Source organism: Microcebus murinus, chromosome 12 (genome assembly GCF_040939455.1).
Source record: "Microcebus murinus isolate Inina chromosome 12, M.murinus_Inina_mat1.0, whole genome shotgun sequence".
Lineage (NCBI taxonomy): Eukaryota > Metazoa > Chordata > Mammalia > Primates > Cheirogaleidae > Microcebus > Microcebus murinus.
In genome coordinates this window covers 9,881,327-9,907,466 of record NC_134115.1, presented here as the reverse complement: position 1 = coordinate 9,907,466, position 26,140 = coordinate 9,881,327, and the positions used below count along the sequence as shown (strand labels likewise).

The following is a 26,140-nucleotide window of genomic DNA, read 5'->3' as shown; positions in this document are numbered from 1 at the left end:
CTAACAGAAAATTTAGCAAGATTGCAGGATACAAGGTACAGAAGTCTACTGTATTTTTATATACTAGCAACGTATGACTGGAAAATGAAATTTAAATTTAAAATAGCATTCCAAAACATCAACTTCTTAAGAGATAAATTTAATGAAAGATGTATAACATCTTTACACTGAAGAGAAATAAAAAAGATGTAAATAAATGGAGAGATACCATATTCATAGGAACACCCAATATTGTTAACATGTCCAGTTTCACTCAGTTAATCAACTCCCAATAGACTTAATAAACTCCCAGTAGAAATCCCAGTGGGATTTTTTTTTTTTTTTTGTAGAAAGTGACAGGCTGTTCCTAAAACATATATACAAATATTAAGGATACCCCCAAAATCAGGAAATTATTGAAGAGGATCAACATTGGAGGCTTACCCTAACAAATATTAAATTTACTATAAACCTTCAGCCAATAGAAGAGTGAGGTATAGGGCATGCATAAGGATAAGGGCATGGGTAAAGGGAACAAAACAGCAAATTCAGAAACGGACCTACACATATGTGGTCACTTGACCAATATGTAATTCAATGTGGAAAGGAAGGTGCTGGAACCACCAGATATGCAGATAGGAAAAAAGACAGATTGGCCTCTACATCAAACTATATACAAAAGTGAATTTGAGATGGCTCATAGGACTGAATGCAATATCTAAAACTATGATGCTTTTAGGAAAAATAAAATTAAAACTTATCCCATTTCACTTTTATCATTAAGAAAACAAGCCACAGATTGGTAGAAAATGTCCATTATATATATGAGGGGACTTCAAAATTTTTTTGCACCAAAATAAACTCATACTAACTTGTTATAATATGTCTGAACAGGATCTAGTTTGAAGCACTAAAAAGGATAAGACATCAGTTTGAAAAGTAACACGAATTCTGCTGAAGTTGGAGCAAGAATAAAACATCAAATTTATGGTGAAGCTTGAGTGGAAGAATAGTGAAATTGGTGATGCATTATAAAAAGTTGATGGGGACAATGCCCCAAAGAAATCAAAAGTTTACAAATGGATGACTTGTTTTAAGAAGGGACAAGATGATGATGAAGATGAAGCCCATAGTAGCAGACCATGCACGTTAATTTGTGAGGAAAAATTAATCTGTTCACATCCTCATTGAAGAGGATCAGTGAGTAACAGTACAAAGGATAGCCAGCACCACAGACATCTCAACTGGTTCAATGTACACAATTCTGACTAGAAAATTAAGGTTGAGCAAACTTTCTGCTTGATGGCTGCCAAAAAACATTGCACCCAGGTCAGCGGCAGAGAAGAGCAGAGATTTTGATGGAAATTTTAAACAAGTGGGATCAAGATCCTGAAGACTATGTCTTTGGAGAACTGTGACGGGACATAAAACATGTCTTTCTGAGTACGATCTTGGAAGACAAAGCACAAAGCAATAGCTCCCAGGAGGCTGAAGTGTCCAGTCACTAGTAACAGTGGACCAGTCAAGAGCAAAAGTCATGGCAACAATTTTTCAGGTGTTCAAGGCATTTTGCTTGTTGACTTTCTGAAGGGCCAAAGAACAACAAAAATCTGTTTATTATGAGAATGATTTGAGAGGTGAATCCCGGAAAGCTTCACCAGAGAGTCCTTCTCCACCACGACAATGCTCTTGCTCGTTTCTCTCATCAAACAAGGGTGATTTTGCAAGAGCTTCAATGGGAAATCATTAGGCATCAACCTCACAGTCCTCATTTGGCTCCTTCTGACTTCTTTTTGTTCCTGATTTAAAAAAAAATCTATAAAGGGCCCCCAATTTGCTTTAGTTAATAATGTAAAAAAGAACTGTATTGACAAGTTTCAGCTCTCAGGACCCCTCAATTCTTTAGGGATGGACTAAATGGCTGGTATTATCACTTACAAAAGTGTCTTGAACTTGATGGAGCTTATATTCAGAAATAAAGTTTGTATTTTTAATTTTTATCTTTTAATTCCATTTTTACCATTTTTAAAGTCCCCTCGTATATGACAAAAGATATTTAATGAACTCCCACAAATCAATGATAAAAAGATAAATAAAAGCAACATTTAAATGGCCACTATCCTTGACAAGGAACTGTATAAAAGAGGGATGGTAAGAATATGAATAGGTGCTCAAAGACAAATTAAAACAATAATAAGAAACCTACTACTAGGCTTCAAATTCCTTTTGCAAATATCTACATCCAATATAAAATAAAGTCTCAGGAAAAGACAAGGTGATATAATGAAAAACTAGGTCAAAGGGAAAGCAGAAACTATAAAATATTATGTGAAGGAGACACAAGATTGAAAATTTTGGCAGATAGTTGGAAACTATAAAAAAGAAGGATACAGCAGATGTGGGGAAAATACAAATTCTTCAACTGAAAAATATACCAATCAAAATTAAAAACTCATTAAGTAGGTTTAATAGGAGTTTAGACACAAAGAGAAACTTAGTAACCTAAAATTTGAAGAAAATAAAACAGGAAGGTATGACCCACTCAAAGGAAAACATTTAATGGACAGAAACCATCCCTGAGGAAACAGAGACATTGGAATTACTAAACAAAGACTTCAGATCAACTGTCTTAAATGTGCTCAGAGAGCTAAAGGAAACCACAAATAACTAAAATAAACCAGGAAAACAATGCATGAACAAAATGAACATATCAATAGATAGAAAGTATAAAAGGGACCAATTAGAAATATAAGAGCTAAAATGTATAAAAACTAAAATTTAAAAATTCACTAGAGGGGCTCACAAGCAGATTTGAGCACCCAGAATAAAGAATCAGCAAACCTGAGACATTACAATTGAAATTATCAAGTATGAGGAGCAGAAAAAGAATGAAGAGAAGCGTACAGAGCCTAAGGGATCTGTGGCACACCATTAGGTGGACCAATACATGCATCATGGGTGCCACAGAACAAGAGAAAGCCCAGAAATAAACGCCAACATAGATGGAGAAATAATTTTTGACAAGGGTGCCAAGACCATTAAGTGGGGAAAAGACTGTCTTGTCAACAAATTCTGCTAGGAAAACTAGATACCCACATATAAAAAATAAAGGCAGATTCTTACCTTAAACCAAAAATTAATTCAAAATGGACCAAAGATCTAAATGTAAAAACCAAAACTATAAAAGTCCTGGAAGAAAACAGAGAGGAAAACTTCATAGCACTAAATTTGGCAGTGATTCCTTGGATATGACACGAAAGGCATAGGGAACAAAAGAAGAAAGATAAATTTAAAAACTTTTGTGCATTAAAAGGCACTATTGGAAGGGAAGGAGGGCGCAACAAGATGGTGGATGAGAAACACTGCCAGACAGCGTCTTGCAAAAAAGACAGATTTTAGAAGACAGTAGAAGAAAGAAGCAAGCAGACAAGCATACATCAGACAAGGGTCAGAAGGAGAGGTACCTGAGACCACGGGAGACTCCACGGGAGGAGGCTGAGGAGAACTGGAGAAGTTAGCTCCTGAGCAGCTTGGAGACCAGCGGCAAGGGTAGGTGGAATAGTTACCTTTCCTCTCCCTTGCATCTTACTGCTGGTTGGAGAGACCTGCGGACACCAGGCCAGAGATGGCCACCACCAGTGATCGGTAAGCCTGTAGTGGATGCGGCACCAGACTCCCAACTCCCTCGGGGCGCTTCTGTGTGCACAGATCCAAGCCGCCTAGCAGGTGCCATATTTGCTACATTCTCCCCTCCCCCTTCCCTATCCACGGTTGCCAAGAGAGACAATATAGCCACCAGCTGGAGGCACCTCAAGGGAACGGGACCTTGCCTTTGGGGCCCTACAGCTGACTGAGGGGAACTCAGACGGTGAGCTCTCTCCCCGCCAGCCCTCCCAGGTGCTGCTGGCCCGGTAATCCCAGGAGAATGGGGCAGACCCTGAGGCTGAGAGACATCAACCCAGCTTGGGCTCCCATGAGTGAATGAGGACTGGCACTGCTCTCCCTGGTGGGGTCAGGGAGTGAATTCTGGGACCCAGAGGTCAGACCTGCAGACCAGATCCTATGCACACAGGTCTTGCATTGCCCGGGGCACAGAAGGGATATACGTGAACAGCCTACTGAGGTGCGTGTGCCTTTAGGGGCAGATCAGCGTGCTTGAGCGCAACCATCTTCCAAAGGTTGGGCCATGTGCCCAGCCCAGGTGGCAACGCTGCCCAGGGAACCTCCTTGCCACCATCATAGCCTGGGGAGATGTGGTGGCGTGAGGTCTGGCCTGCTTGCAGAGGCCCAGGAGAAGCCGTGGAGTTGGGGAGAGTGGAAAGAAGTGAGGTCTGCTCCAGACTATGGATCTCAGGGGGCCCCACCCCCACACGCAGACTTTCTGACTGAGTAGGGCCATTCCACCCTCTCCCTGACAGCTTTTCTGGAAGCAGAGAACAGAACTTGGACCCCTGCTAACAGCACTGGTGGTGCCTGAGAGCAGGCTTACCCAACCCAGCTCTGCCCAGACTCACTCCCAGACCAGCCCTCACTGAGGGGGAGAATAAGGAGACACTTGGAAGTCCCAGGGCCCCACCGACAACATGAGGCTCTAGAGTGCCTCTCCAGAGAAATAAGAACTGGATACAGGACCCAAAAGCAACAGTGTAGCCTGTTACTCTGAACAAGTGCCACCTACTGACAGGGAGGACATTCTGCACACCCTTTTCACTGCACCTACTGACTCATCATAAAGGGTGTGGTCAAATCTCATCCACAAACACCACCTACTGGCTCAGAGACTAAACAGGGCCTGTCAATTCCCAAACAAAAACTTAAAGAAGCAACAACTGATCCAGATGGGAGGAAATCAGTGAAGGAACTCCAGGAATATGAAGAACCAAACGGAAACCACACCCCCAATGAGGAGCACCAGCCCCTTAGAAATGGACACCAACCAAAATCAGGCAACCAAACTGACAGAAGAGGAATTTCAAATGAGAATTGTAAGAATATTCAATGACCTGCAAGAACAATTGGATAACCAACACAAAGAAAACACAGAAAGACTCCAGTACCTGAAACAAAAATTCACTAAAGAAATTGAAACAATGAAGAAAAGTTTAACCGAACTCCTGGAAATGAAGAGTCAATTCTGGGAACTAGAAAACACAGTGAAAAGCCACAAGAACATGGTAGATCAAACAGAAGAAAGAATCTGTTTCTTTCTAACACCTCTCAATTAAATAAATCAGTCACAGAGATAGAGCAGAGAAAACAGCAAAGCCTAAAAGAGATGTGGGATTATGTGAAGAAACCAAATGTGAGGGTTATAGGGTTACCAAGGGGGAAGAAGAAAACACTCAAGGCCTGGATGAGTTATTCGAAGATATAATAGAGGAAAATTTCCCAGGCCTTGCTAAAAATCTCCAGATACAAATTCAAGAAGCTCAAAGGACCCCTGAGAGATTCAATGCAAACAGGAAGACGTCACGACATGCAGTCATCAGACTGACCAAAATATCAACTAAAGAGGCCCTTCTAAGAGCTGTCAGATGAAAGAAGAAAGTAACATACAAAGGAAAGCCAATATGAATAATGCTAGACTTCTCTACTGAGACTTTACAAGCAAGGAGAGACTGGGGCCCCATTCTCACTCTTCTGAAACAGAACAATGCCCAGCCTAGAATCTTATTCCCTGCAAAACTACGTTTTGTATATGAAGGAGAAAGCAAGACATTCTCAGATAAACAAAGACTGAGGGAATTCACCAAGACAAGACCAGCCCTTCAAGAAGTATTCAAAACAGTGTTACCCAGGGATCAGCACAATAAACACTCACGAATGTAAATCTACTCAAAGCTAAAGATCGAAGCCCAGATACCACAATGGCTCAAGAGAGAAAATAAAGCAACAAAGTTCAACCCAACATAATGAACAGAAATCTTCCCCACCTATCAGTTATCTCAATAAATGTAAATGGCTTGACCTCCCCACTCAAGAGACATAGGCTGGCTGAGTGGATAAAAAAACACAAGCCAAGTATCTGCTGCATTCAGGAAACACATCTAACCTGCAAGGATGCAGTTAGACTAAAGGTAAAGGGGTGGAGAACAATATTTCAAGTAAACGGAAGCCAAAAGAAAGCTGGTGTGGTGGTACTAATTACAGATAACTTAGTTTTTAAATCAACAAAAGTAATAAAAGACAAAGAAGGTCACTATATAATGGTGAAGGACACAGTTCAACAAGAAGACATAACAATTCTAAATATATATGCACCCAACCTTGGTGCACCTAGATTCATAAAGCAAACTCTACTGGATCTAAACAAATGGATAAACAACAACACCATAATAGTTGGAGACTTTAACACCCCACTGACAGCACAAGACACATCCTCCAAACAGAAAATCAACAAAGAAATAATGGACTTAAACAGAACCCTAGAACAAATGGGCCTGACTGACATTTACAGAACATACTACCCCAAAACCACTGAATATATGTTCTTCTCACCAGCTCATGGATCATTCTCTAAGATTGACCAGATCCTAGGACACAAAGCATGTTTCAAACAATTAAAAAAATTAGAAATCATACCATGTATCTTTTCAGATCATGACAGAATAAATGTAGAAATGAATCCTAACAGGCGTTTTCATTTCTACACAAAGTCATGGAAACTACACAACCTTCTGCTGAATGATCACTTCATAAACGAGGAAATCAAGATGGAAATCAAAAGATTCTTTGAACTAAATGACAAAGAAGACACAAGTTATCAAAGCCTGTGGGACACAGCTAAAGCAGTCCTGAGAGGAAAGTTTATTTCCATAATTGCCTATATCCAAAAGTTGAAAAGATTACAAACAGACAACCTAATGAATCGTCTCAAAGAGGTGGAAAAAGAAGAACAGACTGACCCCAAACCCAGCAGAAGAAATGAATTCATTAAGATCAAATCAGAACTAAAGGAAATTGACAACAGGGAAACTATATGGAAGATTAATAAAACAAAAAGTTGGTTCTTTGAAAAAATAAACAAAATTGACACACCATTGGCTACACTAACGAAAAGCAGAAAAGAAAAATCTCTAATAAGCTCCATCAGGAACAGTAAAGGAGAAATTACAACTGATGCCATGGAGATACAAGATACAATTTACAAATACTACAAAAACCTCTATGCCCACAAACTGGAAAATGTGAAGGAAATGGACAATTTCTTAGAAACACACAGCCTCCCTAGGCTCAACCAGGAAGAAATGGAATTCCTGAACAGACCAATATCCAGTACTGAAATTTAAATAGTAATAAAAAACTTCCCTAAAAAGTTATGAAGGGCAACAGTAAATTGGAAACCACAACTAGAGGTCAGATATATGGATGATCTGGATCTTGCCCTCATTTGCCATATATTCTTCAACAATTCATTAGGCTACACTTCAACACCGATCTCTAGCTTTCCACTATAATATGCTTTCTCCAACATATTTTTCAACTTTTGGTTTTAGAATATTTCATTTATTTTTGCCCAATATGATAAAGTATAATGGTTAAAATGTGTTTACTATCTCTCTGTTCTATTGCACTGTGGATGGCATACTTTAACTTTTTTCATTTGATTGTTTTTGATTTTTGACAATGTTCTTTTCCTAAAAGCATTTACTATTATGATATAAAATTTTTTCTTGTGACACTCCAGGGTATCTCCAGTTGGCTCAAAAAGCCATTAAAAGTTCAAAACCAAATTAATTTAAATATAGACCATCAAAAAAAAAAGGTACTATCAATAGAGAAAAAGGCAATTAACAGAATGGGAGAAAATATTTCCAAAGCATATGTCTAATAAGGCCTTAATATCCAGAATATACACAGAATTCCTAAAACTCAACAATTAAAAAATGATCAACCTGATTCAAAAATGGGAAAAGACTTGAATAAACATTTCTTCAAAGATATGCAAATAGCCGATAAGCACAGGAAAAGATGTTCAACATCACTAATCACTAGGGAAATGTAAATAAAAAACCACAAGATCAAAACCACTTCATATCCGACAGGATGGCTGCTATCAAAAAGCCAGAAAATAAAGTGTCAGCACAGATGTGGAGGAATTGGAACACTTGTGCACTTTTTGTGGGAATGTCAAATGGTAATAGGTGCTGTTGAAACAGTATGGTGGTTCTTCAAACAATTAAACACAGAATTACCATAGGATCCAGCAATTTTAATCCAAAAGGATTAAAAACAGGGTCTTAAAGAGTATTTGTACATCCATGTTCATAGCAGCATTACTAATAACAGCTAAAACATGGAAGCAACCCAAGTGTCTACTGACAGACGAACAGGCAGACAAAATGTGGTGTGTGTGTGTGTGTATATATATACATATATATATATATACACACATGCAATAGAACATTACTCAGCCTTAAAAAGAAAGGAAATTCTCATACATATCATAACATGGTTGATCCTCGAGAACATTACGTTAAGTGGAATAAGCCAGTCAGAAAAAGACAAATATTCCATGAGTCTACTCATGAGGTACCTAAAACAGAAAAATTCATAGAGATAAAAAGAATGGGGACTGGAGGAGGGGAATGGGAGTTTAATGGGGACAGAGTTTCAGTTTTGTAAGATGAAAAGAGTTATGGAGATGGATGGTAGTCACGCTTGCATAATATTTTGAATGCATTTAATACCACTGAACTGTACACTTAAAATGGTCAAGATGGTAAATTTTATGCGTATTTTACCACAACAAAAAAAAACTGGGTGAAAAAAAGGAATGAAATTCTGACACATACTACAACATGGATGTACCCTGAAAACATATCAAATGAAATAAGCCAGTCACAAAAGGACACATCACGTATGATTCTACTTCTATGAAGTACCTAGAAAGTCACAGAGAACGAAAATAGAACAGAGTTGCCAGGGGCTGGGGATCAGAGGTATGGGGCAGGCTGGCATGTTAGTGTTTAATGGGGACAGAGTTTCAGTTTGGGATGATGAAGAAGTTCTGTGATGGATGGTGGTGTTGGTAGCACAACAACATGAAGGTACTTAATCCCACTGAACTGTACATTTAAAAATTGTTTACGTGGTAAATGTTTTATATATATATATATATATATATATATATATATATATATATATCCATAATAAAAAGAATAGTTTAAGAAAACCACCAAAACCCTAAATACTTAATAAGACTCCAAAACATCTGGACAGCAGGATTCACTTTACTAATCCCCAATGCCGACGTGACAGGAGCCCTGACAGCAAAGCACAGGCAAGCCTGCCCCGCCTCATGGTGTAGCCCTGCGGGGCCTGGGGCCACATTCAGGATTCCTGACTCTGTCCTAGCATAACAGGGTTCCATGGAGAATGGATGTGGGGAGGCAGACAGATGGCAGTGTACCGTCAGGAGGGTTCTGCAGCCCTTCAGGAGAGAAGCAGGGCTTGTTCGCTCAGGGCAGGGATGTGAAGAGGGAAAGAAGGGGATTTGCTCAGGGCAGGGATGTGAAGAGGGAAAGAAGAGGATTCGTGCCAGCACGCTTGGAACAACAACAAAGATTAACAATGTAGGTTAAGAACAAGTCCTAGGAAATTGCCAAGAACGGAAAGCACTCCCAGTCTGTTCTCTTATCGCAGAGCAGCTAAACTACAACACACCAATCAAAAGGTCCTTAGAAAATTAAAAACTATACCTACTTCAAATCACAATGGAAATTATAAAATATTCTGAAAGGAAGGTTAATAGGAATGCTACACAGCAAAACTTTTGTGATGCATCTAAAACCATTACAGGGAATTTTATAGCACTAAATGCCTACATTATAAAAGAAAGGCTAGTAATCAATGAATCACACATCTTAAGAAACTTTCTAGAACAACAAAATCCACCCAAAGACAGAAGGAAAGAAATAATAAAAGGAAGCAATTAATGAAACATACAATAAAGACTATCATCAAAGACAAAATGTGTTCTTTGAAAAGGCTAATAAAACGCATGCTTCTAAGGAGTCAGTAAGGGAGGAGTGGGGGAGGGAGACAGAGAGGAAACAGAAACCACCAGCATTAGGAATGAAAAACAGAACATCACTGTAAATCCTGCAAACAATAAAAATAAAAGACACTATGGACAATTTTATGGAAATTAATTTGAATATTTGAAGAAATTTAGAGGAGAGGTACCAATTGCTAGAAAAGCAGAAATTGATACAATTGTCACAAGAAGAAACAAAATCCAAATGGTGTTAAAACTGTAAAAGAAATTGAGTCTATAATAATAATCTTTACCCTCACAGGATGTGTGATACATACAGCAAAATGTCAATTAGAGTGTAGGTAGTGTATATAGGTGTTCACTGCAGAATTCACAATTTGTCCGTGTTTGAAAATTTTCAAAGTAAAAGGTCACATAGGAAGGTTTCCCACACTAAAAAAAAAAAAATAATAATACTCCACCCCAGATAGCTTCACCAATGAACTTCACTAAATGTTTAAGACAGAAATAGGACCAATCTTCCACAAACTCCTCTAGAAAGTTGAAAAAAAGGAAGATACTCCTTCAACTAGTCCTGATACAAAAACATGTTATGTGCCCAAACCTAGAAGAGACGATCTCCACTTCTACCCTGCGCTGGTTTGGGGGAGTGTGAGCTAAAGCCCAAGGCTGGTGTCATTCAGGGATGGTGTACATACCTGCTCCATGCTCCAGCCTGGGTGAGACAGAACTCAGGTGGAGATGGGTCTACCTGCCAAGGCAAGGCTGCCCCTGCCAGCTCTGAGCTGCAGGTCTAGGGCTGCCCAGGCCTGAGCTCTGGAGTCACAGTCCGGCCCTGTCCTGTCCCTTCCACCTGCCAGCCACAGGGTAGGTGGAAGCAACTCATGTACCTACCTCCCAATCTGTAAAGTAGGAAAGCCTAATTCCTGGGGCTGTGGTGAGAATGAACTCAGATCCTGAAAGTGAAGAGCTTACTAATAAAATGCCCATCCGTCACATAGGAGGCTAGTAAATACCACAGGCCACAGCTACCCAACCCTGCCAGCACCCACGCCCTGCCCGGCACTCACAGCCCTCACCAGGGCAGCCGGCCCACCTGAGCTTCCATGTCGTGCAGCTTCTGAGTCTGCTTCAGCTGGTTCAGCGTGGGCTTCAGCTGCGCGGCCCCCACCGTCTTGCTCGTCCACTCATCCACCAGCTTGTGCAGATCATCCGTGAAGGTGCCCTTCTTGTTGTTGCTGTTGTTCACCTGCGCCTGGACGTGCAGGGTGGGCTGGGGGCCTGGCTCGGGGCCTGGGGCCAGGCTGCTGGTGGAGGACCCTGGGGAGTCACACACAGGCCAGGATTGGTGATGCCACACACTCTCCACGCCCCCGGTGGGCTGGCTGCACTCATTCTTATGTGACAGCCGAGACAATGGTCCCACTTCAGCCAGGCAGCACCTTGCTTCAAGAGGCGGTCTGGATTAAGGGGCCTAGCTGCCCTGTTTTAGACATGGCGGGGCAGTTCCATGGGCTGTGGGTAACCAGGCTGTGCCAGGTGGCTGTCACTATCTCATAAGCTACTCCAAGGGACAGGACCGTGTGGCACATGGCAGCCTCTGCTCAGCATCCACTCTGTGCCCACCACTGCCCATCCCCAGACTCACGTGTGAGAGCTCATGAAACTCCTAGGATGACCAGACACGTGTATTGTGGCCTAGGGTCAGATTCCTCAGGCTTTCTCTGGCCTCTGTGTCCTCAGCTGTGACGTGAGAACAGGGGGGAAGTGGGAATACTTTATGCAGAGTGCTCAGCACACAGTGGCTATGGCCAGCTTGCTGGCAACCCCTGGCCTATGGGAAAATGCTTGCCATAGGCTGTGGTATTTGCATTTCCGTGAACCCTAATGGCTTGGTTGTTTGGAAGTCAAGACAGAGAAATTGTGCCTTTCCTTACCAGAGCATTTGAGGAAGATATTAATAAAGGGTACAAATACCTAGAGCCACCTGACGTGGGCTCCACCAACCCTAGCCATGGGCTGGGGTGGCAGCAGGAGGGAGCAGGGAGCCCCTCTGGGGAAATGAGCACTGGAAGATTTATTTTTAAATAACCAAAATGGGATTTCTTAATTTTTTAAATTGTGTTCCTCCCCTACACACATAATTTCTGATTAACAATTTTGAATAAGCCAATTTAAAATTTTTCTGCATTGGGAAAAATAACCTAATGACCAACTCTTCAAACAAGCTGTCCCGAAATGTAGTGGACTTTAGTGGCTAGCAATGAAAAAGCACAGACACAAACAATTAAAAATTAGTGATGAGATTTTACACACACGGAGCTATTCCTACATGAAAAGTTCAGCCAGAAAGGAAAAAAAAAATTAAAAAAGAGAGAGAGATGAGAGAGAGAGAAGTGAGTGGCCCAGGTAGACTAATACCCACTCGGTCCTGGTATCTGTCCTCGTGGGAGGCACTCATCTTTAGGACTTCAAGGAAATACTCATCCCTACGGTTTTGGAAAAGGAGCCAATTAATGGTTGGTAATTTGAGGACGTTCTGGAGAAGGACAAGCCTGTTAGATGTGAACTGGCGAGACTGCACAAACTCTAGGAGCCATGGAGACAAAAGGGGGGCTGAGGGCAGCTGTCCCGCCAGGCAGAAGCAAAGCGGTGCCCAGCAGAGGGGCACGGGGGGCCACACCCGCCCGGCCGCGGGGACCCTGATGTGCACTAGCCACAATAAAGCCCATGCAATGAGAGAGGACAAAAGGGGAAAAAACCCGGATAATTACTACTGCTGTGTTCTTTGCCTAGGCAGAGACGCTTCAGGGCAGACCCTGCAAGGGAAAAAGAAACGACACAAGACCACAGGGTTAGGCAGAACAGCACACACCAGGACACGCTACCACACTTTAAGCAAAGTCGTCAGTGTGCAGGGAGGGGCAGACACAAGGCAGCGGCTCAGAGAGGAGGGCTGGCCCGGCCTGGGGTATCTGGGCAGCCCCCCAGAGTTAGTGTGCAGGCTCACACGAGCTTCACCCAGGTGGCGGAGGTGCCAGGGCCAAGGCCCCAGCTTCAGGGAGCAGTGTTTGTCTCTAGAAGCATATTCCAAGAAAACAAAAAGAGAAAGAAAAAAAAAGGAAAAAAAAAAAGCAAAGCATACTGGTTGGCTTTCCAACCTCGGGCTGTTGGGAGCCGCACTGGTTGAGGCAAGAAAACCCACCGACGGTTGCCAGGAAAGCTCTGGAGTGGAGCTGGGTGCAGCCTGGCTTGGCCACCGAAGCCCGTCGGAGGTTTTCCAAATGCAAAAAGATACATTGTTTTGCAGGTTTGAGGCCAATTCTGGATCCCAGATGGTTGCCTTGGATGAGGGTCAGCGGTGGGCGTTGAGAAGGGGAACACAAGGGTTTCTACCTAATGGCTGACCCCAACATTCTGAGACATTGATTGCTGCCTCTTCTTTCACAGTCCACATCCACAAGGGGCAGGGTGAGGCCTCCATTTGGAATGTTCCAGCCTCCTTGTTATTGGACCACCACTAAACAGACCGGCCCCACGCTGACCAGAGGCTGTCTGGTGTCCACTACATGTAATATGCTGGCCGGTCAGTGCACAGCCTGGGGGAGTGGCCGTACTGGCTTATCCTGTGGCCCTCCAGGGAGCTGGGCAAGCGGGGCTGGGATGGGCGAGAACAGGCTCAGACTTCCCCAAGGTCACTCGGCAAAGCCACGCTAGCACGGAGGGTCTGCCCTCGCTCTGGCCCACGGCCCCTTGCTGGGAGCACACGCACTCCCCTGCAGGGACACGCTCTCTAGGAAGGGAGCCCAGACGGCCTATAAGGTGATGCTTCAGCCTTTCAGGAACTTGGAAAACCTGGCAATGTCCACCTTCCTTCTCTATAAGGGTTTGCACCTTTTGCCTTAGGGAACAGCAAGCAAACCCACGGCCCAGCTCTGTGGCCTGAGCTTGGCCCAAGCTGTGTGTATAGGACTTGGAAACCTAGTTCAAACGGACTTATTATTTTTAGCTCATTCTGCATGTTCTCTGAGGCTAATGTGGGGAAAAGTGAGGTGATGGATTGTTGGAGTCTTTTGTTTTGTTTTTGAGACGAGTCTTACTCTGTCACCCCAACTAGAGTGCAGTGGCATCATCGTAGCCCACTGCAACCTCAAACTCCTGGGCTCAAGCAGTCCTCCTACCTCAGCCTCCAGTAGGTGGGATTACAGGTACGCACAACTACACCCTGCTAATTTCTCTATTTTTAGTAGAGATGGGGTCTTGCTCTTGCCCAGGCTAGTCGGAGTCTTTAACAGTCAAATAAAAAGGGGCTGGGCTAGAGGATGGACTTGGATGAGAAGCTTTGAAGGGCTGTGCCCTTGCTGGTCTATATTCTGAGATGAAACCCTACCAGAACAGAGCTGGTGTCCTCTTGAGAGCTCACTGCCGTGTGCAGGGGTGGTTTGATTTGCTTTCTATAGTACAAGAAAGACCCCCGAGGTCTGCAACTGTGGCCTGGGCTCAGATCCAGCGTGCAGCGGATTGAGTGAGCACCAGTTTCTCCATCGGGCTCTGTGTGGGGTTGTAGCCCCCTTCTGGGATGCAACAGTCCCATATGGACAGCCCTATGACAGAGGGACTAGTGGTCATGCTAGGTCGCCTGGCTATGGTAGGTACTTTATAAAAGCTGCTCTGTGCCTGCCTGGCAGCTCTTGGTGTGGCTAAAACTCTGCATTCAAGGCTAATTCCTGGCTGTCATCATCCTGGGAAGAACATGAGACAGGGCAGCTGCAGCCTGGGAACCACCAGAGGGAGCCCAGACCCGCAGCCAGAGCTGAGCCCGACTCCTGCTCTGGGAACCCAGACACATGTCAGAGCTGGGGTCGACACTGCCCTCGGAGGCCTCCACAGCCTTCCCAGACTCCGGCCCCAGGTGACCAGAGCACTGACCGCTCCCGGCCCTCAGGGCAAACTGATGGATGCCTGCCCCTCGACATTAAGGACACGCTGTCCAGTGTCACAACCTGGCTGGGGCAGACATTTTGCTACCCTCTGACAGCCCCATCCATCCTTAAGTGGCTCCTTAGTCCATATCCCGACAGCATCCCTGTCCTGGCCCAGGCCCTGCCCCTCACTCTCTGTCAGGACAATAGCCATCCCCCAGTGGAACACAGGAACCTGCAGGAGGCTGATGGCTTAAACTAGGCCCACCCCAGCCTCCCCGCAGGGCCCTGGGGAAGAGCCAGCACTGAGGCACTGGACTACTCAGGCGGGTGCTGAGGGCGGGCTTGACGGCCTCGCCCCAGCTGTTGGGAGATACAGTATTTTCTTCCCACGATATAAATGTAGCAGCACAAAGACGCAAGTAGGGCCCATTCTTAGACTTGGCATCCTCTGCTCTTGTGCAGAAGCCTGGATGAGCCCTCCGGCACAGGCTGCTGGCTGCCTGCCTCTCGGGGCGCCACGGTGAGGCCCCTGCCCTGCTTCACCCTCAGCCCACTCTGGCACAAAAGCAACCTGCTCTGGGGTTGACAGTCCCACCCTCTCCATAGCCAGAGCACCCACCACCGTCCAGACCCTGGGCTGGCTGCAGGGAGGACGCCTCAAACGTGAAGGAGTCAAGCCAAGGGCATCTGATGGGGACAGATGGCTCAAGAAGTGGGTCGGCCCTTCAGCAGCCCTCCACGTTTGCATTCTACATCACAGCGTTCGCATACTGCCGCAGTCCCCGCCACGCAGCACCAGCTACAACCTCAGCATGACGCTGGCCAGGGCAGCCCGCCTCCCCTGGCAGGCGGGCTGGTGGCTTTGCCTCACCCCACTCTCGACTTCGGGGAGGGGGCTGGCCTCACCCCACAGTCAGCATTGGCTCCCTTTTCTGGCACAGGAAAAAATGGGCATCGGGGCCAAACCCCCTTCGGGTATCCACACATGGAGCAGCCATGTTCTTCAGCTGAGAAAATGGCCCAAAATATCATCCATAAAGCATCACCTGGGAACAGATGATGTGCATCAGCTCTACCCAGGGTGATCTGGGGATGTTTTCATTCACCCTGAGCTGCAGACCCCAGGTCCCATGGGGCCCCGAAGCACACAGGCCTGCTCGATGGCCAGCCGCAGAGGCCAGCTGCATTGACTGCCCAGCCTGACCACCTGGGCTGCCCAGGATGCAGCGGTCGGGGCCCACAGGTGGGGCGGGAGCCCTCCTCTCTGGGTGCCATCTGCCCCAGGAGCCTCCCCACACCCACTGTAGAGGGCCTTGCTGAACACTCACTGTCCCATGCCAGGGAGGGATGAAAACATCGCAGGGGAGGGGAGGGCCAGAAGGGCCCCACAGGGCCACCCGAGGGTCCCTGAGCCAAATGCGCTGCAGCCACCAAACAACCTGAGGAAAACACAATGCGAGACCCCTGGTTCCTGCAGGCACAGAGAAAGACCCAGAAGGGTGTCAGCACCTGCCTGGTCAGGTGGGAGGATCCAAAAGGAAAGCAGCTACTGATCAACAGAACCACCAGGGCAACATCTTGGGGTCTGCACCAAAAGCCCTCCTCTCCGGTTCAGAGTCCATCATCCTTCAGCATGCACAGGTCGCCTGAGCTCCCCCCAGCATGTGCCGACCACAAGCAGGGGGCCTACAGAGCTATAGGTCTGTACCGAGGACTCGGCTCATGGGGATCTAGCAGGAGGTCGGCACTCCCTGGGGGCCTGCTCACCTGATGCCCCCGACCATAGCCTACTCCCTGTCCCTCCACACCAGGGTCAGCTCCCAGCCTCTGGAACTGCGGCTGCTCTGCCAGCCCTCGCTCAGGCATAGCCACCTGGGCGCCCCGTGCCCCCAGCTTACCCTCCGACCTGGCTTTAACCTGCCCTGCCTGGGGCTGTGTCATCTTCTCTGAGCTTCACAGAGGCAGGGCTCTTTCTGTACTTCAAAATTTAATGCCCATTCTGTTTTCCTGGAGCTGTTTCTCTTCCAGAAATTAGGGGGCAAAAATTCCCCCTCCTCTTTTGTGGGCTTTCTTGTGGGTTTACCCGGGAACCAGCAGATATATGGACGAACAGGCAGCTCAAAGAGAAGCTGCGAGACCTCTACAGCCCACAGGCCAGGGCCACATGGGACAGGATGTGGGGGGGCGGGGGGAAGAGGGTGGGGAGACAGTCCCAGCTCCCCTAGAGCAGCGGGGCGAGCTCAGAGGCCCAGAACTGACTCTAAGGGGCCTTGAGAGGCACTCAGGGCAGGAGTCCACCTGGGCTCTCCCTGGCCTGCGACTGCAGGGCACGTGGGGGGGCACGTTATGGCCCGAAAGGACTAGGAGTCAGCTAGGCCTTGCCTGACGGTCTGAGCTGTGAGAACAAGCAAGACCGCGGGACTCACAGCATCTAGGCAGAAACCAAGCCTGGACCGCACCTGAAATGAACCTACCCACGCCAAACCTCCCAGGGCCCCTCACCCCTGGTGACAGTGCCAGGACAAACCACACAGGCATGAACCAGAAGAGGAACAGCAAGTGAGGTGTCAGGCGAGCAGGGGAGGACAAGGCTGCTGCAAAAGGTTTGAGCGCCGCACAGAGGGGGCTCTTCTACCCTCCCCGGACTCGGCTCAGCCGCTGACGAGCCGCCAGACTGCAGAACCAGTAGCCCGGACATCACCGACTGGACGAGGCACGCTGTCAACCGACCGAGAAGCCCCTGGGAAGTCCCCGGCATTTCTATGTGGCCCTTGTGTCCTCGACCTGCCCGCCTGGAGAATGGTGACCCACGTGGACCTCTGATGGGGGTGGGCTGATGGCAATGGACGCCTCCCATGGACGTGGCCTCTGGCTCCCAACAAGCACAATGTATCTTTATTGTACAAGCAAAAAGTCAAGTGCCCCAAACCAGCATATCCAATCCAATTGTTCAAAAGCTTAATTGTTAAAAAGCTTAATTTTCCTGTTAAAAAGATAAAAACCTAAAAGCTCTACAGCTTTTGATTCATTTGCCAATCATTCTCAGGGTTAAAAAAACCAACTGCACAATTTTGGACGGCCCCGAGCAAGTGTGCCTTTCCTGGAAATGGAATTCCGGGGCACTGAGAGCCTGTTCCAGGGTATCTGAGCGACTGGAACTGAGTTTTGGTTTAGAGGAGATTCGAGGAACTGCATCACTGATTTCATCCCTGTAGTCCCATGAGCTCATAGGAAAATGCACCAGGTAAAGTGTTCCAGCTGGATGGAAGAGGAGGAGGGGACGGCCAGGAGGGACGCACGCTCCAAAGAAGAGCCACAGGAGAGGCTGTCAGTCTCATCTTTCAGGTTGGAGAGGGCAGAGAGATGACAAAGGGGGCCAGACCTCCCCTTGCAGTGGGGAGGGGCTCGGGGCCCGAGCTGGAGCACGTTCTCTCAGCATTGTCACATGCAGGGAGCGGGCGGGGTATGCGCAGTGCAGGGCGTTGGGATTAGGCCCTGGTACAGAAGCCACACCCTCCAGTGACCTTTAGAACCATATGGGCTGGCTACATGCGTGTCTTCACAGTCCAGACACGTGTGACACACACCATGCGTCTGGAGAAGGTTGGGGTTGTCTTTTTGTTGTTGCTGGAACTGGGGACAGAGGACGTGTATATTTGCCACAATTGCAACAGAAAAAAAAATAAAACTACATCCAACGTAAAAAAAATTAAATAAATGAGGTGACGAAAAATGCAAAGGGCCCCAGTACGTCCGGGCGGAGGTGCCCGAGGCGGAAGGCAGGCACTCTGCTGCACATGCTTTTGGAGCCCAGGCATGAGCCAAGAGCATGCACACGCGCTGTGTGGGGCCAGGACCGGGGCGGCAGCCGCTCCAAGGGACCGGCTCGCAGGGCTCCACTTTTGACATTAAATAGGTGACTTCAATGGGGTGGGGGAGGCATCCTATGAAATGTATGAAAGGTAATGAAGACAAGGAGAGCATGGGGTGGGGAGAAACCAAGGGCCAGGAGGTGATAAAATACAAAAGAACAAATACAGACAGATGGACACAGATACGGGTCCACTGAGGAATCGAGCACGAGGTTTGCTACTAGACTTATAGGTCACTCTCTCAGACGTTGGGTGGTAAACCGTCCAGCCTGCAAATGAATATAAAGGGAAGAAAACAAAGAGACACTCATCAAGTACAGGTTGCTGCGATTCCTCCTCCACACCAACAGCCACACCAGCCTTGTCACTTAACATCCACGGCTCCATCTAGCCCAGCCCAGAGCACCAAAGCCACTGACCACGTAATGGGAAGGTGGAGTGGAGGAGCGGAAGAGAAGCGGCCCGGAGGAGGGCGGGGTGGGGCAGGGTGCCTGCGTGGTCACCATGATTTCTCTGGACAGAGATGGTGAGGACAGGAGAGCACCTCATCGAGCAGCTGCTGCCGTCCACGACAGCATTGACGAGAAAGCATTTCCTCCTCAGGGCCAACTCCCAGCTTGAAAGCTGTGCTCTTGTCCCCCAGCCGTCCCTCTGGACTTTGGAAGGACCCGCCCGGTGTTTAGCACCGTCTGGCTCCATTGCGAGGGGCAGGGTGGGGGTGGGCAGCCAGTGCCTAGGAACACATGCTACAGAGCACACAGCTAGACGCCAGGTCCCCTCCCCTCCTGGTCCTGGCCACTTCCCCGAGGTCTGCTCTAGCAAAGCATCACCTCCCCCTGAGCTGCCTACAGCAGGACTTGGTGGTGGTTAGGGCAATTCCATTCTTTTCATCCAAAGACTACATCTTTTTCTTTTCCTTTCTTAAGAAGCTACTCGGCAGCCTCTGCTGCAGCTCGTGCCCCCTCTACACAATACAGGCGTGCTCCTGGGGACACCACTGAGGCCCTGTGTGGCTAGCACATGCTCGGAGACAGGCAAGCTGGGAATCACCTTGGCTACGCGCTCCGCCTCCATCACTGGCTAAGCCGGAGCAGATGTCCGAAGACAGGGAGGCCCGGACGGAGCAGGGCTGCTGAGTCTGCACGGCCTTCCCGCTCGGGCCGGTGCTGGCCGCAGCGGGCCCCGCACTGGCTTGGGCAGGGTCCTTAGCAGGAGGGCCTCTGCTGGAGTCAGCCAAGTGACCTGGGCAGGGGGAGAAGAGGTGACAGGCACGATGAGGCGCTGCCGGGCAGGGGCCATGCGGGCTGAGTCTGTTCTGCCTGCTGGTTGCTGGGTGACCTTGGGGAAGTTGAGTCTCCTGTAGACGAAGGGCACGTGGCCCGATCTCCCGTATGGAAGTGTTGGGGAAGATCAAAGAAAGTGCCCAGTCTTCATCGGTCCCCAGCACTGTGCTGGACTAGTGCTATGCAAACATGGTGACAAAAGCCACACACCCAGGCTCGCAGTGGCCTATGCACATCTCACCCTAATTAGTCTCCTCCTAGCTGTGGGAACTGGCACTGAATTCACATAATGTGTGCGATCTGTGGATGTATGCCCTGCAGGTGGTTGGCTTACAGGTAACTTATAGTGGCTCCCGCCTGGCAAGCTTGGAGACTTGGGTTCACAGGGTGTCCACCTCAGAGCGCCAGGGCTCTCAGGCTGTGTACAGGCAGCAGTGCCACTCGGGAGGCCTCAGGAATGCCTGATAAGCATAGGCATGGGCTCCTGGCTGCCTGGGGCCAGACCGGTGCCACCTCAGTGACCAGGTGTCACCTTGAACAAGACCAGGAGTTTGTCATCACTCTATCCCCCACTCCCAAAGGCAGCTGCTCGGCTGGCAAGCACCTGAGAAACGGGGTCAAAGGTAAGCAGCTGCCACCCTTCTGAGGCAGCACCTGCAGGGAGGACCCGGTTGGGAGAGCCACCAGGAGCTTCCCTGGCAGCCCCCGCCCCTCACTCAGGGTGAGGCCCGGCTCCCAGCAGCTTCTGGGCAAGCACAGGCCTTGCCTCTCTGCACCTCGGCCTGCACTGACTTTCCTGTTCCAGCGAAAGGAGACTCAGAAAGGAGAAAACCCCAAGTGTTCTTCCAGGTCTGAGAGTGTCATATCTGCACTGAGCCCACCTCCCAAGCACACTTGGGGATCCCTGGGCCCCGCCCCCATCCCATTCCCCTACCCCAGTACAGCCCTCCCCCTGGAGGCCGACCTGTGCTGGAGGCCACAACCTTGAGCTGCCGCACCAGGGGGTTCAGCAGCTTCCCCGCCTTCAGCTTGCTCTTGCTGGTTTTCCTCCGGCGGCCGGTAGGGGGCGCCGTGTGGAAGAAGCCCACGTTGGGGGGCAGCGGCTTGCCCAGGCGGCGGTACAGAGCCTCGATCTCCTGCTTCTGCTGGCTCTGAAGCTCCGAGATCTCCTTCAGGTGCCTGGAGGAGGGGGCAGAGGAGCAGGCAGGTGAGCGCCCTCAGCGATTTCCAGTGCCCGGCCCTGTGAGAACAGGTGGTGTGGGGTGGGCAGCTATGTCTGTGCCTTCGCCCAGGTCACTCGGAAGGGCCACAGTGGGCTTTAAAATGGCAACTGTTTATATTTGAAGCAGGAGGGCACCACGTTGGGCGCCGCAGGTATTAACATGCCCAACGACAGGGGTGAGCCGAAAGAGCTTCAAATTTTCCCAAATCTACAGTTTGTTTTAACGGTTGTTTCAGCAGTCAGGGACTCCACGCTTTTTGCAATAAAAATCCTAAACATTCACACAGGTGCACGGAAAATCAGCTGGTGCCTGGAACTGAGAGACTGCCTCAGTTCACCAGGCAAACATGCGTTATTTCCTCAAGGCAACAAAGAGAGCGTGGGAGGCGGCTCACAGGAAGGGCCAGACCTACATGAGCAGGCCACAGAGACACTTATTTCCAGCCAGCCCACTGGGTCTAGTGTGGAAGTCACATGTCGTCGTACAGTGAAATGCAGGCACATCACTGGTCAAGGGTGAGGGCATTTCCAGGACAGCGGAGGAAAAGAAGCCATGGCTTCTTGCTGGGCCTTCCTGGGGACTTGCTGGCAGTGTCCCGGGCTGCGGCCCTCCCTGCTGCATCTGGGAGCGCTGAGCTTCTGCAAGGCCTGATGCCTACCATGGGGCCATGGCTGCCCAGCTAGGGGGCTGCGGCACCTCCCTGCCACCCAGGCCCTCCTCTTATAGCTAGGAGGACAGGCGGTTTCTGCAGTTGGAAATGAGGAAGCAAGTTCTGATTTTACCTCCTGTATCTTCAATAACTGCCAAATTTGCTTTTTAAAAAAATGACTTTCTGGCCGGGCGCGGTGGCTCAAGCCTGTAATCCTAGCACTCTGGGAGGCCGAGGCGGGCGGATTGCTCGAGGTCAGGAGTTCGAAACCAGCCTGAGCAAGAGCAAGACCCCGTCTCTACTATAAATAGAAAGAAATTAATTGGCCAACTAATATATATATATAAAATTAGCCGGGCGTGGTGGCGCATGCCTGTAGTCCCAGCTACTCGGGAGGCTGAGGCAGCAGGATTGCTTGAGCCCAGGAGTTTGAGGTTGCTGTGAGCTAGGCTGACGCCACGGCACTCACTCTAGCCTGTGCAACAAAGCAAGACTCTGTCTCAAAAAAAAAAAAAAAAAGACTTTCTGGCCGGGCACGGTAGCTCACGCCTGTAATCCTAGCACTCTGGGAGTGCTCTGGGAGGCTGAGGTGGGCGGATTGCTTGAGGTTAGGAGTTCGAAAGCAGCCTGAGGAAGAGCGAGACCCTGTCTCTACTATAAATAGAAATTAATTGGCCAACTAATATATATAGAAAAAATTAGCCGGGCATGGTGGTGCATGCCTGTAGTCCCAGCTACTGGGGAGGCTGAGGCAGGAGGATTGCTTGAGCCCAGGAGTTGGAGGTTGCTGTGAGCTAGGCTGACACCATGGCACTCACTCTAGCCTGGGCAACAAAGTGAAACTCTGTCTCAAAAAAAAAAAATGACTTTCTTTAGCTACTAAAAATAAGTAAAAATAAAATCCTGAACGGCTTTCTCTGTACAAACACCAGAGAGAAACAACAAAGGACTGTCTGCGCCAGATTATCTTCTGAAATGGAGAACTGTTTCAAGAGAGAGTGCTGACTGCCCAGGAGGGCTGTTGTATGGGTAGCAGTAGTGTCTTATCCAGAAGGAGTTTGGGCCCCCCGAGGCCCGAGCCCCACAGCCCAGCTGCGGCTGCCCTGACTGCAATGGGATTCTCATGCTGGGGTTCCCCAGCCAGCTCCAGCTGCCCTGGGGCTGCTCCCTGCAGAACCAGGGGCCCCAGATGTCTGCACACACAGACTGGGCCGAGGACAGGCCTCCTAGAGCCCTAAGAAACCCCAATGCTCACACCAGAAACCCCACAGTGGAGCCCAGGCACCTGCCTTCTAACGAGGTATCCGGGGGTGTTGATGCAAGCTAGGTTTGGGAACTGCTGGCTACTTCCTATCAGATGCCACCATGTCCCCTAAATTCCCAGTTGAGGTTCAAAATCTCCCTTATTCCCTTTGAAATGGCCTACCTCTTTCCACTGGGGGCTCCACAGTCCTCTCAGTGTCTATTTCCCCTGTCCTAGGTTCTGTGACTCGCCTCCTTTGTCTTTTGGGGTGTTTCTGGGCGCCTTCCCCTCCCTCTGTCCTTCCCTTACTAGGCCCCACCCCTTTCCCTAGGCCCCACCCACTCCTGACTCCCAACCATGTCTGCCATTTAGGCCCCACCCCTCATCTCTAGGCCCTGCCCCACATCCAGGCCACATCCCTGGCTCCCCCAGGGTTCCCACCCACTCTCACCCAGGATACAGGCTCTCAGAGCCTGTAGCAGGTTCTGTCCCCAGTGTTCTTACATCCAAATTCTCCTGCCCCTTCTGTAAGGCTTCCCTCATGGTGGCTGGCAGTGGGCTGTGGCCTGGCCACATCTCAGCTCCCCTTCGTGCCTGCTGACCACTGGCTTCCCAGGGTAACTCGCTCGCTGAGAGGCCCAGTGCCCAACATCCCCTGCCCTTCTGTCCTGAGAGGTTCCAGGTCGTGCCCACCTTGGGACCCATCTACCCACTCGCCTCCACGAAGGTTCTTCTGGGCCACGAGGCTGCAGGGACTGCCTTCCTGGGAGCCTCCAAGACCAGCACCACATCCATCCAGCCCTGCCCTTCCGCCTCTCCCGGCCGGCTCCAGCTCACCCCTCGCCAGCTCTTCACAGACCAGTGGACACTCAGTACCTCCTCAACAGCAGCTCTGACCACCCCACCCAGCTAGGCAGAGGCCAGGCAGAGAGGATGGCAGGAGAGAAAGGAGGCGCACAGCTCCTGTGCAGCTCTGTGATCTCAAACAGCACCCGGCTCTCTATCTGCTTTTCAGCTGCTGGCGAATCCTGTGTCAGCCACATCTTAATAACCTCGCTGCCGGGCTCTATCTCCCACCCGAAGGACATCTCAGGGCGGCAGATGCCTCACAGTAGCCCCTGACCATACTAGGGACAGAACGGATATTTGCTGGATGACAGAGACAGAGGGTGAGAAAGAGGGAAGGAAAGAGGGAGAGAGGAATGGGAAGGAAGGGAGAGACAGAGACAGAGATGGAGATATGGGAGTGAGGGAAAAAGGGAGAGGGAGAGAGACAGAGGGGAGAAAAAAGGAGACAGTGAGAAACAAAGAAGAGAGGGAGAGAGGGGGAGAGAGACACAGGGAGGGAGAAAGAGGAGGAGAAGCAGACAGAGTGAGGAAGGCACACAACCCAGTGACAACTCAGTGACACCCCAAGATGTCCCCCTGTGGGCAGCAGAAGGAAGGCGTCGGCTGCAGGAAGGCATCAGGGGGTGGCATGGCCCCAGCGCAGCCAGGCGGATGGCAGGGCAGGGGCCGCCCAGCCTGGAGGACGCTGCAGGTGGGGAGCTCTCCCCCCAGGGCAGCAGGGATGGGTCCAAGGCGGCCTCATCTCCGCCTGTCCAGCCCTGCCCCATGGCACCCTCACGGTGGAGGGCCCTCCCTGCAGGACCTACTTCTCCCGCAGACTCTGCAGCTCCTTCTTTATGTCGGCGTCCTCGAACTCCGAGTCATTGTCGCTGCTGATGTAGGATGACTGGGAGTGGAAGGAGGTCACGCTGATGGTGGGGACCTTCACGCCTGCCCTGCCAGGCGTCTCGGGGCCCAGAGGGCCGGCCTGCGAGGGCCTGTGCAGGAAGGCGGTGGCCTTCTTCAGCAGGTCGCTGGCCACGCCCCCATCGCTGGGCAGGGACGCCTGCTTCTGCACCGTGGGCCGCCCCTGAGGGCGCTCGTCCCCAGAGTCGCTGGACACGGGCTCACCCAGGCCGACCTCGATGGAGGAGGCCGTCTGCACCCGCCGCACTGCCAGCTTCACGTCGGGGCTTGAAGGCGCCTCGTCCAGGTAGACGTCGGGCGGGGCGGAGTACCTCAGGCTGTAGGGGGAGGCCAGCGTCCACTCGTCCTGCGTGCTGACCACTGAGAAGCGGCCCACTGTCTTGGCTGGCGAGCTGCCGTCCTGCTGCCCCGACCGCTTCCAAGGGGACCCTGAGGCCCGAGCGCTGTGCATCTGGGGGCGGCCAGCCTGACCGCCCTCTGGGACCGTCCCCGTGCCGCTCTGAAGGAGCTCCGCCGAGCTTTCCCCAGGAACCCTGCTGTCCATGGCTGTGGGCTCCTTAAGTGCAAGGCTCGTGTCCTTGGGAAACAAGCGGGAATGGAGAGATTCAAGGAGAACAGCAGCAGAGAGCAAACCCCACCTGCCAGCCAGGGAGCTTGTCAAAGAAGTCAACCTTACCTGGGGGGCGCTGAGTGCCACGGAGGAGTCTGAGGCCACCTGCCCTCCGTCTCTGTCAAAGCCCAGCGTGCTGCCGGGAAACAGCTCTGCTGCAGAGCATCAGAAACGTTACTGGGCTGGTGCAGGAGGAAGAGGTTCGCCCGCCAAGCAACCAAATCCCACGGAGCACCGCCAGCTGGGCGGGAAAAGGGAGCTGGCACTTGGAGGAGCCACTTGTGTGTGTTCATGGCAGTTTTGAAAACTGAAAATATACCATGATGCCCAGCCCCATGGCAATTGCTGCACGTCACTGTAGGGAAGCTACCCTACAAACCCCCGGCAAGGGGAGAGGCTTCAGCCCCGGACACTAGGCGCAGCCAGGCCCCTATACACCTGACAGCCAGAAGCCAGTCTTGCCCTGCTGTCTTCTGACGTCAGAGAGTGCACAGAGCAGAGCGGCGGGGCTGGAAGCAGCCCTGCTCCCACGGTGTCTGGGGAACGCCCACTGCACCTGCAGCTATCTCTGTGCTCTGCTTCCACAAGGACATTTCTGACC

At 49.8% G+C, this 26,140-nt stretch overlaps 1 protein-coding gene across 9 annotated transcripts in view; it reads right to left on the bottom strand.

Annotated features, from left to right (window-relative positions):
* The window catches only part of WNK2 (WNK lysine deficient protein kinase 2), a 126,063-nt gene that overhangs the window by 5,402 nt on the left and 94,521 nt on the right, over positions 1-26,140 (bottom strand). For 5 of the 9 annotated variants that reach the window (XM_076008515.1, XM_012747149.3, XM_076008510.1 and 2 more), the window contains exons 21-27: positions 25,606-25,694; positions 24,830-25,506; positions 21,024-21,238; positions 19,827-20,018; positions 18,947-19,045; positions 12,754-12,798; positions 11,076-11,299 (exon numbers count right to left, since the gene is read on the bottom strand). In XM_076008515.1, the coding sequence (XP_075864630.1) occupies positions 11,076-11,299; positions 12,754-12,798; positions 18,947-19,045; positions 19,827-20,018; positions 21,024-21,238; positions 24,830-25,506; positions 25,606-25,694 (1,541 nt within the window). The remainder of the gene's footprint in view (positions 1-11,075; positions 11,300-12,753; positions 12,799-18,946; positions 19,046-19,826; positions 20,019-21,023; positions 21,239-24,829; positions 25,507-25,605; positions 25,695-26,140) is intronic. The other 4 variants (XM_076008511.1, XM_076008513.1, XM_076008516.1 and 1 more) reach the window with 4 other exon arrangements.